General features: G+C 40.4%; 1 protein-coding gene and 1 long non-coding RNA gene across 2 annotated transcripts; one reads left to right on the forward strand and one right to left on the reverse strand.

The window, feature by feature from the left end:
* Positions 1-784: 784 nt before the first annotated feature.
* On the reverse strand, positions 785-5,259 carry LOC137792412 (homeodomain-interacting protein kinase 2-like). Its single transcript, XM_068588079.1, has 9 exons — positions 5,076-5,259; positions 2,756-2,952; positions 2,438-2,626; positions 2,075-2,256; positions 1,813-1,936; positions 1,588-1,707; positions 1,440-1,496; positions 1,177-1,349; positions 785-1,088 (listed from the first exon to the last, which is right to left on the reverse strand). The coding sequence occupies exons 1-9, from the start codon at positions 5,101-5,103 to the stop codon at positions 845-847; spliced, it is 1,314 nt and encodes a 437-aa protein (XP_068444180.1). The 5' UTR covers positions 5,104-5,259; the 3' UTR covers positions 785-844.
* A 169-nt stretch (positions 5,260-5,428) lies between these two features.
* Positions 5,429-11,650, forward strand: LOC137791947 (uncharacterized). The gene is made up of 5 exons (XR_011078063.1): positions 5,429-5,732; positions 6,063-6,119; positions 11,146-11,214; positions 11,310-11,379; positions 11,591-11,650. It is a non-coding gene; the product is annotated as an uncharacterized lncRNA (long non-coding RNA).
* Positions 11,651-12,305: the final 655 nt, after the last annotated feature.

Consider the following 12,305-nt stretch of genomic DNA (forward strand, 5'->3'; position numbering starts at 1 on the left):
CAGCTGGATTGTGTGGCCTTCGTTTGTAGGAGAGATTCTTTACTTTGTTATCATGTGATCGTCACTATGATAACAGGTGGTTGTATATAGTGGAGGAGAGGAAGACTATGTCTCCTAACCACATCTTCATGACAAAAAGGTAACTCCATCTGGAGAGGAAGGATACAGGATGTGGACATTTCAAACTCAACTAATACAAAGTGCTTTAAATTTGGGTTTCTCAGTGTGTCACTATAGTTGGAAATATCTTTGAAATGGGTTTAGATAAAAATTGATGTGGTAGCACACTAAAAGTGAACTGCTGCTCCATCTTTTTATAATGTTGTAAATTGTACTCCGTTTTATTTATTCTATAGCAAGAGACATACTGAGCTGTTACAGTAATGTAAAGAATAAAACCACACACAAGCTGTTTTTTTAATTTGACATAGTTGAATGGATCAATGTTCTCTTCTAAAGCCACAACGAGAAAACTTTACTGATTTTAGATATACAAGAAAAAAAACACATTGTTTGACTTTGTAAATGACACTTCTGTAAATGTACGTAAAACTCTTAAGTGTGCTTTTTGTGCACAATTTAGTTGTCATCAATACAAAACAAAAGAGTTCTGTATTTCTTTATATACACATTTGAAAACAATTCAATAAGTCTAAATGTAATGCAAATGTAAACTACAGGCTAATGAGATCATGTAGTTGTTTTGTTTTTGGGAGTTTGATAGCTCTTCCATCGTTTAGCATGACAGCATCTGTGTAAACATTGAGATAACCAAACAATCATCTCTATAGCACACACAGGAAGGGGTTTAATGACATTTCCTGTTCATGAACATCATTGTCATTTACTTTTGAAAAAACTGCCGGATCCTCTTCAGGTAGTTCTTCTTGACTTCAGGTGGACCTTCAGCAAGTAACCTGTCAGCTGGACTGGCTGCAGAAACAGCTCCTGCTTTATCAAATGAGCAAGAAGCGGATGAGCCGGCGCCATTGGCCAGCGGTTTGGTTGACGCCCCGTTGCCAGGAAGATGTTTCTTTCCTGATTCGTCCGTTCGGCAAACCAGCATTTTTTCAAAGCACTTGTTGACACTGAATAAAACATGAAAATCAAGAGATGAATCAGTCCATCCGAGTGCAAATCTCTCCAACCACACAACGACAGGACACAGGAACTTACTACGAGCTGGTGCCCCTCTTGTCCTCCAGATGGGCCATCGTGATGAAAGGGTGCTGGAGAGCCTTCTCAGGAGTGATCCTCTTCTCGGGGTCCGTATGGAGAAGGGATTTCAGGAGTCTCACGAACGCTCTTTGGTCCTCCAGCTCAATGGGTCCATGTATCTTTCTGTTGAGCTGGATTTAAAACAAACTATTCTGTTCATCCGCTTCCTCTTCAGCACATTTGCATTCGATGAGGATTTCCTCATGAAATGGAGCACTTACCATGATCCGTTCATCCAGGCTTTTAAAAGGCCTTTTCCTTAGTTGACATTCCTGCGTCTGAGGGAACAAAATATACAAGTCAGATACTTCTTTCTTGTGTTCACCGATCAAAAGAGTTACAGTCCAATTGTACAACCGCTTAACACACCATCAGGCGCCATGTTGGGCGGTTCGAGTCCTGGTTTAACTTGAAGTATTTGAGCGTGTAGTAGCCAGCACTGAGGAGGTGGTCAGGTGGCTGGCCCAGTGCGTCAACAATGTCGTTCATCTCGAGAGGATATAAAGAATCACATCAGCCGACATCCTACATCAAATGTGTCCGGGATGGTGTGTAACAATCTGCATTTAAATCCAGATACATTTGGGTACTTACAGACTGGTAAGTGCTGTGTACCGCAAACAGGTGTTTGTCGCAGTACATCTTAAAGAGCACACAGCCGAGACCCCACATGTCGATGGCCTCGGACACGGGCAGACCCAGGGTGACCTCTGGCGCCCTGCGTACAAGAACCACAAGCGCGGTTAAACACGTTGTCAAATGCTGCATGACGGCACCTCTAAAAAAAAATCATTTCGATCTCAACCACACACAACTACGGAGATGTTCAAAGAGGAGCTCTGTAGATTGAACCGACCTGTAACCCAGAGGTTGGATAAAATCACGGCGCAGCTTCTCGAAGGTGAAGAAGGACACGCCGAAGTCGATGAGTTTCACCTTGAAGGGCTCTCCACAGTGGTCCGTCAGCATTATATTGTCTAACTTCAGGTCTGCGTGAACCACACCGATTTCTTTCAGGGCTTTAAAGGCCACAAGCAACTGCAGAGACAAAGGAAGAAATGTGGACGATTATACAGAAGAGACACATCCACGTGCAGAGTAAGTGTGAGCGCATGCATCATGCTGTTTTAATGAAGGAGTTTTAAATGTCTCTCTTTTAAACACATGTTTGACTGAGCACATTGCCATTACGGGTTGGTCGGAGTCACAAAGCCTTTACCTGCTGTGCAACCGGCCGTATCTCACCGAGAGACAGTGGCTCGTGGGGTTTGTGCAACAGTTGATGAAGACTCCTGTCGAGCATCTCAAAAGCGAGACAGGTTTGTCCATTGTGTTCAAACGTTTCAAGGAGCTGGAGCACGTTGGCCTTGACTGGGTCAAGAGCGCCCACTGCTTTGAGCATTTTCAACTGTGGCGAAAAGAAGAACAATTACTCAGCACGGTGTCAGCAGCTCGTTTCCTCACATCTATAAGTAAGAAAATGAGTCCAAAAAAAAGAAAAGAAAGAAAATCACCAAGGAGAAAGAAATGATCCTACCTCTCTTATATTGTCATAGCTATTCTCCGTTTTTAAGATCTTCAGAGCCACTTCCTGTGATGTGATTAGATTGACACATTTGGCCACTTTGCCGTAGCTCCCTTCCCCAATGAAGTCCTGAATGAGATAGCAACTTTTGTTGCTGTACAGTATGTCACCGTTTTGCACCTCAGATTTCTTCTTCTCATCCAAAACAGCTGACAGAGAAGAAGTACATGGAGCACACTCAAATATATACATTCTTTATTCTCATGCATTGAACGTCATATTAAAAATCATTAGCAAAAGCTATAGTTATTAGTGTTCAGACTGAAGCAAAAAAAGCAAAAAAATGTTAAAATACTCAATTACAATTAAACGTCTTGCATGTGTCAGAATAACAGTGTAATATTGTACTTTACTGTATCACAATATTATATTAAATCATTACAGCACTTTTCTGTAAAATAATTTCTACTGTCATATCAATGGAGAGAGTACAAACATTTTATATAGTGTCTTATCTGCAGTACGTACATGTACTTAGTTATACTTCTGATCACTCTGTGTGTGATTTTTCAGTTTTTCTTACTTCCCAAGATTTTTCTGAACGCGTTTCATCTTAAACTAACAACCAAGTTGGTTTGTAGGTAGTGAAGTTAAACTAACAGGACACATTAGTATTCTTCATGTCATGATATTAACTTAAAGAGCTGATCCATTACTTTCTAAAGTCCGTTCTATTCTAACGTCCGTTCCATTCTACAAAAAGCCAAATGTTATTGTTCAAAATGCAGTACACTGTTAATATTGACACCTCACTTTGATTTAGTGCAAATCTTTCAACTAAAAGAAAGAGTCAAGTTTATGAATTACATTTTAGGTTAATGTCGTTCTCTCTGGTCCGTTTTAGCCACACTCTGGTGTCCTCTGGTGTGTGACATTTGTAATTGTGTCTAAAACTGTCTAGTACTTTGGGTGATGACAAAATGACGACATTCCCATCAGAACCTGAATTGAGAGCTGCCTGTGCACGAGGAGCTGAAGTCAGAGCGTCTCTGTCATTAAAGCAGCGCATCCATCTGACTTTCAGGTCAGAGGTCAGATGTCAATATGTCCCAAACAAACAGGATGTTGTTCAATGCTTCTTTTTGTTGCTGGACATCAAGTTTTACTATCATTTTTAAATCTTATGCACATAATGACTCAATGCGTACAGGTTACATTTGATCACATTGCATGAGAGGAACAAACTGGCTCTACTCGTGATATAAGATCTAGTGAAAAAAGTGCACTCAGAAATCAAATGAATATATAATAAACTGTATAATGCTGCCAGCATAAATCTGGCATGAAGAGATTAGTGAGATCTACATCGAGTCTAAAGATATCTGACAGGTAATATATGCTCTGTAAGAATCTCACAGGTGGAGTTTGTGACATTTTGACTTACAAATTTAGCTTAAAGTACAATAAGTGTACCTGTCAGTCAGCTCAGAAAAGATTGGTCCATTGCGCCATAAATTCGCCTCTTTAAGGAATGTTTAAACTTGACGCTAATGCCACCACAATCACTCCCACAGAACGTACGGAGTGATGGGACTGAAGTCTGAACCGAACAGCGTGTCAAACCGGCCTGTGCCTCTCTCTGGATGAATGACTGGTTTTACTTGTCCCATGATTTTTTTTTGTGATCATACGACAACTCCATAGTATTGAGCCTGTTTGCTGTTCCTGGAGCAGTTCCTGGAGTCGCCCATGTCAGGTGGGGTTGCTGGCTGGGTCACCAATTACTTGTTGAGGCTGAGAAAGTAGCAAAGAGTCGCCCTGAGCTGCCATGTTGTATAAGCATCATGCTGCTGGCAAGTAGGCAGGTAACGCCTCATTTCAGTTCAGTGAAGCCGTTCTCAAAGGAGCTTTAATACGCTTATGTCCTACTCAAGTTCAGTTTGCAACTATGACTATTAATGAACGCTTAGTTTGCCATGCGAATAGTGCAACCAGGTGCCGCTATTACAGTACGGGGTTATTTTCATTTAATTCATATTTCATCCATTTTTTTGTATTATTCTCATTAGCATAAATACTTAGAGGACGATATAGTGCAGAGACAAAACAATCAAGCACTTCTTTCTATCAGCAACACATTCACAAGTAGTTTTACTCTAAACTGACGTCATGCTGATTGCTTTGTTTTGAGCCTTAGGCGGTAAAACACTTCCAGCATGAATTCTAAATCAGCAAAAATGGTAAATAATGGTTGCATCCTGGTGGCACGTGCAATCAAGCAGCGACGCCTTTCAGCCATAGTTGGAAAGTATCACACTTTTGCTCCACTTACCCTTGAAGAATTTCTTCTTTAAGAACATTTTCGACTTGATATAAGAAGATTTGGATCCAAGAACAGGGGTTGTCCCACCGGTCAGCACCGCTCCAAGGAGTTGCACAACCGGGCAAATTCAGTTACTACACTTAAATATACAACTAAAAATATATTTTCCTAGCAACAACTGCACTTAAAATGCATAGTTTCAACTGGATGAACACAGTTTGTAGGGGAATTGCAGAATATTTGCATTCAGCATTCAGTCTCATGATTTTAAAAAACAACTTGTATTTGAACAGCTACAAGCTTTATAAACAGAATGACACATGGATTGCAGACTTTTTCAGTTCTTTCACAAAAGAGCTTCTCTGGTTGTCAAGTAAAAACTGGATCACTGTAGAAAATGTAATTTATATTGAATAAGTATATTGTCTACAGCCAACACAGTTTTGATACAGGATGGAACACTAGTTTGCTTCGAGGACATATCATGAAGAAATCATTCTGATTATTCATGTTGTTTGTAGCCTGATTCTTTGCCACAAGTTCATCCTTTGGAAATGAAGAGAAGATTTCTCCTGCGAAGTCCAGATTACACTGATGCTGTTACTGATTCTTGTGTATCGCTAACTGTGATGTTTTAACAGCGTTCAGTGCATTCTTCTTGACAAAGTGAGTAGCAGTCAGTTTTGAGTGAAAACATTTTTTCTAAACTCCTGTCATTCATAAATTACACCCATGTTTATTGAACATCAAGCAAATACCTTGTAATATACTCTCAAACATCACACACACAGTACTTCTGCAACTTTGTACATGTAACTGAATTCTCTTATGGGCCCTGCAAAACTCCCATAATTGCAAAAACAGCATTTCATTTCCTAATAATGGCTCAATGTCAAGTCCAATTCAGTCTGCTTGTTAAGCGGCAGCAATTACCAAATGGTACATGTGCAGACAACTCCTCCGGTGGGTGATAATAAGCCACTTTCTTTGTTACAGACCCTGAACAAACTCGGGGGGAAACACGTGAAGCAAAGATAATGCGACCAGTCAAGCGTGAGTGTGTACAAAACCCCACCAAACGTTCTTGTAGAAAACCCCTCAGCTATGACAGAAGCTGGTCCAACTGGGTTACGGTGATTCCACTTTAATAGTGTTGGGATCCCAAACCACAACAGCACACAACAATAGAAAATACAGCTGCTCGATTGTGAGTCACGTCCTATACAATAAGAGGCTGATTGACTGCTGGTGTTTATGAACTTGGGAGGTACGTCGTGGATTGGAGGGCTTCTTTGTTGCATTGTGATGTTGGTATATTTGGGGTTTCTCCTTCAGCGTGACGGTCAGAGGTCACCGTACAAAGAGGCCACGCAGGCTTTAGTTTGACCTGCAGGCTCAGATGAAGAATCATGTTTGTTGACATGTTCCTCCTGAGTTTGGTTGTGTTCATTTGTTTTGGTTCATTCCTGCAACGCTCAGATACTCTCCTATAGTTAGGGATCAGAGGGGAGGTCGGTGTGGACACGGCATCTGCTGGTTCAGTCCATGTCAAGTCATAAGCCTTTGACTGGTAGATTAGGGGCAGCGCTGACCCTTAAATAGATTTAAAGATTCAGAATGTTTAATAACTGGACTTTGGCACTTGGATGTTAGAGAACACACGGTTACTAACTTAAAAACTTCGCTCATTTATTCATGGGTAAGATGTCTTCCTGGTTATTAAACAAGTTGCCTGGAAGAGTCTACAGCCATGCAAGCAGCTCTGTGAGGCTGTACTGTACTGTACTGTGTTGAATTTGGGCTAAATGCTAACATCGGTATGCTAACATTTCCCCTCTGTTCCCAGGGTCCTATACTCTTGATATAAACCAACATTGTAAGAGATTGTGAGGGTTACCTTCACAGATTTCTTTCTTTTTCATTTCTTGTCATATTACAACTATTAAACAGTGGGGAACTTAAGACCCTGGTAATAAAGATATGCTTCTCTCACAATGCTAATGCTAATGCAATCCACACAGCAGACGTTGAGATATTTTAGTCTGGATAAACTTCTTTTACTTCATGTAATGTGTTGTATCGTCTGTTAAAATGTCATTTTAAGACATGCATTGAACTGCACGGTTCGAGGGGAGCAACGGCTTGATTGGCTGGAGTTCCTGTTCACGCCCACCTGTGCATGACAATGTCCAGGAAGTAACAGTTTTCCAGGAAGTGATAATCTCTGAAGAGTCTTCAGACTTCTGTCTAACAATAAAAGAAGTGTTACTTTGGGGCTTCCTGCACGTGTCTCCTGACAACACAAAATCTTTACATTCTAACTTGAACAGCTGGCTCATACTCCAGTATCCTGCTCTGTCGTTGTCATAATGTAGCCTCGAAACGAATCAAGATTGTTTTTTCTCAGTACTTTCCAACGGCGTAAGGCATCAAACAATGTGCTTCTCTGGGGTTTGAAGTCACATGTTGAGAAGATTCCCTGGCTGTGATTGATCAAGTTTGAGTTTGCGTGTTTAAGTAATGACAGTACCTGGAGGTTTTCCATGAATGTATGAATATTAATACGTGGACTTTCCTTCCTGGAGTTAAATTCATTGTGTCAGAGAGTAGGAATATGTTGTCACACTATCAGGTGTTGTATTACACTGCTTTCATACTTCGTCTCCCTTCTGGGCTTTGGGCCTGGAACTTCACTTCACTTGAAATGATCTTGGATCTTGTGTGTTTTCTGTCATTTTGAGAGTATTTACTGATCACCTATGCAGTTTTCAACACAATAGCTTCATTATTATTATATTATATGTGTTGAAAAACCCTGAGTTTTTTCCAAAGCTATTAAAAACACATCAGTGATTCACTCAGTTACATTGGGTGATGTGTTTCCTCATGACAAAAAACATGTTTATTTTGAGTTGATACTAATTACAGCATAAAGTCCATTGCTGGAAACGTGCCCAACAAATGCACTGTTTACTTCTGTTTGAATGACCAGTTATTTTAGGACACAATTTAGGCTATATTATATATATATATATTTATGTGTGTATATATTTAAATATAAATTACCTATTTTTAAGAAATCACATCTTCAGTAGAATCTACGAGCTTGATGATGAGAAATACAGACGGGTTGGGAAAGTCCAAGTGTCAACAGATTATTGTTGTTTTTTCTCTTTTAAGGCAAAATTAGACGAATACAGAAAAAAACCTATCAACTATTTCCTTTAAAACACAGACACACAATACATCTCTGTTGTTTTGAATATGTTTTCTCATCGAAAGATGCATGTCCGTATCAAGAAACTAATATTTCAAAGGAAATCATTTGGCTTTGCTTGTGCCTTTCAAACTAATTTTAAAACAACATAATAGTGTGCAAGCTATTCTCAGCAAAGCATGATCTAGAGTCTAGACACTGCCGAATTTAAGGCCAGAATAAAACATAAAGCACAATTGAAATAAGTGTTCTTGATCTTAATGCACATTATTGCTGAGTCCCAGGGATAAAACACTTAAAAGTCAGTCATGAAGAAGACAACGCCCGAGGGCTCTTTAGGCTGGGTACATGTCTGTGATGCACCCGGCTACTTTAGCTGTCATGCAGCAATATCGCAGAGCCTTCGCTGGGTGCACTGATGCTTGGCTTAAGCCATTTAGCAGCGCCCTGGTTAACTGAAACCGACAAAACTTCTGATTCCAGCCTGATCTTAGAATAACACCCCTGGCGACTGCAAAGCTGTCTTTGCCCATTTCATCCAGCGCGGTCCCACGACTGCATTTGTAGCTGACGGAGATGCAGAAGAAGATGCCTTATGATGCCACAATTGTTACTCAGAGAATTAAATTAAATGGAAAACATTCGGATAAAGGAGAGAAATCTGATCCGGTTGACAGTTGTCGAGTGGAAACGGGGGCGAGACTCTATTGCTCCGCGAGTAAGGCGGACGAAAGAGTGCAGAAGTGCCGTAACATGAATAAAATAAGATGGCATTTGGCCACTTAAAGCCAATGGGTGCTCCAAAGGGTAAAGTGTTGGATGATTTGCCAAGGGTTGCTCTTTGCACATAGTAGTTGCCCAGAACCATGCAGAGCAGCAACACTGGGTGATGAGATGTTCACAGCTGAGTAGAAATGAACACTGGGCATGTGAGGAGTCAAATCTGCTCATGACACTGGACACAATTTCATTGAACATTACAAACACAAAGGGTGTAGGGCAGAAAGATGGCTGGTTGTGCAACACATATCCCTCAGCTGACGCCTGTGTGGCTGGAGGTGGATCGTTGGACTCGGTTGCAAAAAACAAAATGGCGCAAACATGCCGCCTTGACGGGTTGAAATCTTCATCTTCCTCGTTAGTGAGTCCAGTTCTTCGCTTCACGTTTTGGGAGATGCTTGTTGAGATATATCGGATGCTGCTGTTAACAGCATGTCAAATGGAAACACAATAATTCTCCTCTTAGGTGTACACATACGTGGAAAAGGTGAAGGAAATGTAATGTGTGCACATGTGGTTAGACTTTAGAAGGCCACTGTCAATTAAGAGTAAACTAAATGTTTCTCCATAGAGTTAATACTTATTGACGTTCCACTAACATTTCAAATTACTTTACATGTTTTAAATTGGCTCGCATATTTTAAACTATACATTGCTTTGTACAGCAGCAGTGTTCAACAACAACCCTGTCTCTTAGAATATTTAATTATAGATAATTGGTTGATAAAATCACCTGCGTTTTGAAGCAATCCCGTCTGTATTATTTTTTCTGCGAACGTAGAAGAAATATTGTTCATTAAGATATCTGGCAAGTTGCAAAATGTATATATTGAATGCATCAGGAACATTTTCAGTCATGTATTTTATTTGTTTACTGAGAAAATATCCAATCTTGCAATACAATATATGTTCACAGCGCATGCAGCATAATTACACTTGTACATGGTTATGTGCAGCAGCCGGCAGCATCAGTGTTGTCTCTAGCGTCCAGGAGATAACTGACGCAGTGCAGCACAACGCCCAGACGATTTGTAAAACAAATGCAGTTTATAAAGGCCAGTGTTTCGTCTCAGCATGCTCATACTAACAAGTTCATTAAGCATAGTCCTCTGCACATGAACTTTAAGCTTGTATTAGCAGTCAAAAGAGATCTGCCGTTAGGTGCAGCAAGCTAATTATGTGATGATAAATCTTCTATGGCATGAGGTAATTTCTCATTGCTCTTTAAAGATAGTAGAGAATATGGCAGATAACTGCTTGAAGCCTTTGCGAGTCAGCAGCGGCTAAGCTAAATGTGGCAGCAAGTGTCAGGCCAAATCAATACACGCTTCCCAGGATTCCTTTGGTGCCATAATCCAGGCTGTGCTGGGCACTGACCCTGGGGAGGCTTGGCCTCTTGTTTTCTTGCCCTGTTTTTTCAAAAGCAGCTGCCCTTATGGACGTGACAGCATTGAGCACAAGCTAATTACCCTTAAAAAAAAAAGGAAGGCGAGCAGAACTTGTGCTATAAACCGCTTAGCTCATATCTGAGACATGTTGAAACCGCTCCTCCCAACATTGGGAAGCTGGCTAGCCCTTGGGAAGTGGGATGTGTGGAATATACATGGAGGTGTTTGCAAAAATTGTAAATGACCTCAAGCTTAAAAGCTGTGTAAATTTCCCTACAGTAGCTGCGAACTCTTCCTGTGTGGTGCATAGATAATTAATGTGTCAAATATTCCCTTTGGATATAGACTTTTGGTCGGCTATTTCACCTCTTTGCCTGGCATGAACTGCATTTTGCGGATCTGTCTTTGAGAGAGGCCCCGGTGTCTTCCAGCTGATTTCACAGATCCCATTTAGTCATAATCTTGTATTATCTGCTTTAAAAATAACATAAGATAATCCTGGCATCAGGCTAATCAGCCATGAAATGGAGGAATCTCATGGATTCCAGCAGCTTGTTAACTCATGATGTGTAAAGTGTGCACACAAAAAGTATAGTTTTCATTCAAAATTGACTTCATTATGAAAATATTTAAATCTTTTTGAATACAAATAAATATCTTGTGCCCTCCGCGTCACTTTCCTTTCTTTTAACAGGAGTCCCAATTCTACCCAGGACGAGGAGTTGGAGGTGTGTGGGGGCGGACTTCCAGAGCATCTTCCCTTGTAAGCGGCACTCACTTACTTAAGCCATCAGCCAGTCATTAAAAATGTAAAATTAACATCTTTTAAAGTGGAACATGATTCGGTTCTGTGCTCAGGAGCCAGTGGAGCGCGACGCCTGCATACGAGATGTGTTCGGTCATCCCCCTGGCAACAGGGAAGGAAAAGGTGCATTGAGTGAAACGAGAGCAGATTGCTTTTATTCTTTATTTAGAGAGTTATTCTAGACACCGAGCTACAAATGCATTGCCTTCGTGGAAATCCTTCCTGCTCAATTGAGGCTGTTGGAGAAAAATGTTAAAGGCAGGGGTCTCTGTGGGGAAGTAGGAAAAGCAATCGGGTCTCAAACATGTTTTTTTCCTTTGTAAATATGTCACAGATTTGAGCTGCTGACTTCATATCCCTCCTGAGACAGTAGCAGGATACAAACTAAGTCGACACCATAACATAAATAGACTGGTTTGAGAATGAATTTCTTCCTTTTTCTTGACATAATTATGAAAGTGTGTGTAAAGTTCAATGCATCTGTTAACAGACAGGCTCATTTTATGAAATGTGCTCTCGTTCAGCGTAATGTTTGGCCATGGGGCTTGGCCATAAACCTAAATGTACTTGTATTAATGCGTTTCAGATGTGCGTACAGTGTAATTTGCTCCATATTGACGATTTCCGGCACAAGCAGTGTATCCAGTTACTTCATGTAGCTTAAATTGTCCTCCATGTTCAGGAGGCTGACCCACAATTAGTTGATAATATTGGTGAATATTAGCTTATCCAAAGATATATTGCTTACTGCACATAAGAAATAATTCTGTTCGGCAATATCTTTGTGTTTGTCTTCCAGACCGACTGAGTTTATTATTCGCCTCACATTTGAAAAGGGTCAATTAATGCTTCTAAAATGTAATATCTCAACAATTATTGGATTGATAACTTGAAATGTTGCTCGCTGCATCTTCCTAGTGCTGACATGGCATTGACATTTTGGGGTTTTGGTAAATTGTAAAATGTTTTGCTTTATCACCAAATACTACCTTAATTATAATTATATCCCTCAGCCTCAGCTGTACTTTGTAATTGGAAATGATTAGCTA

Source organism: Clinocottus analis, unplaced genomic scaffold, assembly GCF_023055335.1.
Source record: "Clinocottus analis isolate CAN_PGR_092001 unplaced genomic scaffold, fCliAna1.0.p SCAF_21, whole genome shotgun sequence".
Classification (NCBI taxonomy): Eukaryota; Metazoa; Chordata; class Actinopteri; order Perciformes; family Cottidae; genus Clinocottus; species Clinocottus analis.

Coding starts and splice junctions, on each gene's coding strand:
- LOC137792412 (XM_068588079.1), bottom strand. CDS start 5,103: ATGTTCTTAAAGAAGAAATTCTTCAAGG. Junction 2,627..2,755: donor GCTATGACAATATAAGAGAG/GTAGGATCATTT, acceptor TTTTCGCCACAG/TTGAAAATGCTCAAAGCAGT. Junction 1,497..1,587: donor GCCCAACATGGCGCCTGATG/GTGTGTTAAGCG, acceptor TTGTTCCCTCAG/ACGCAGGAATGTCAACTAAG.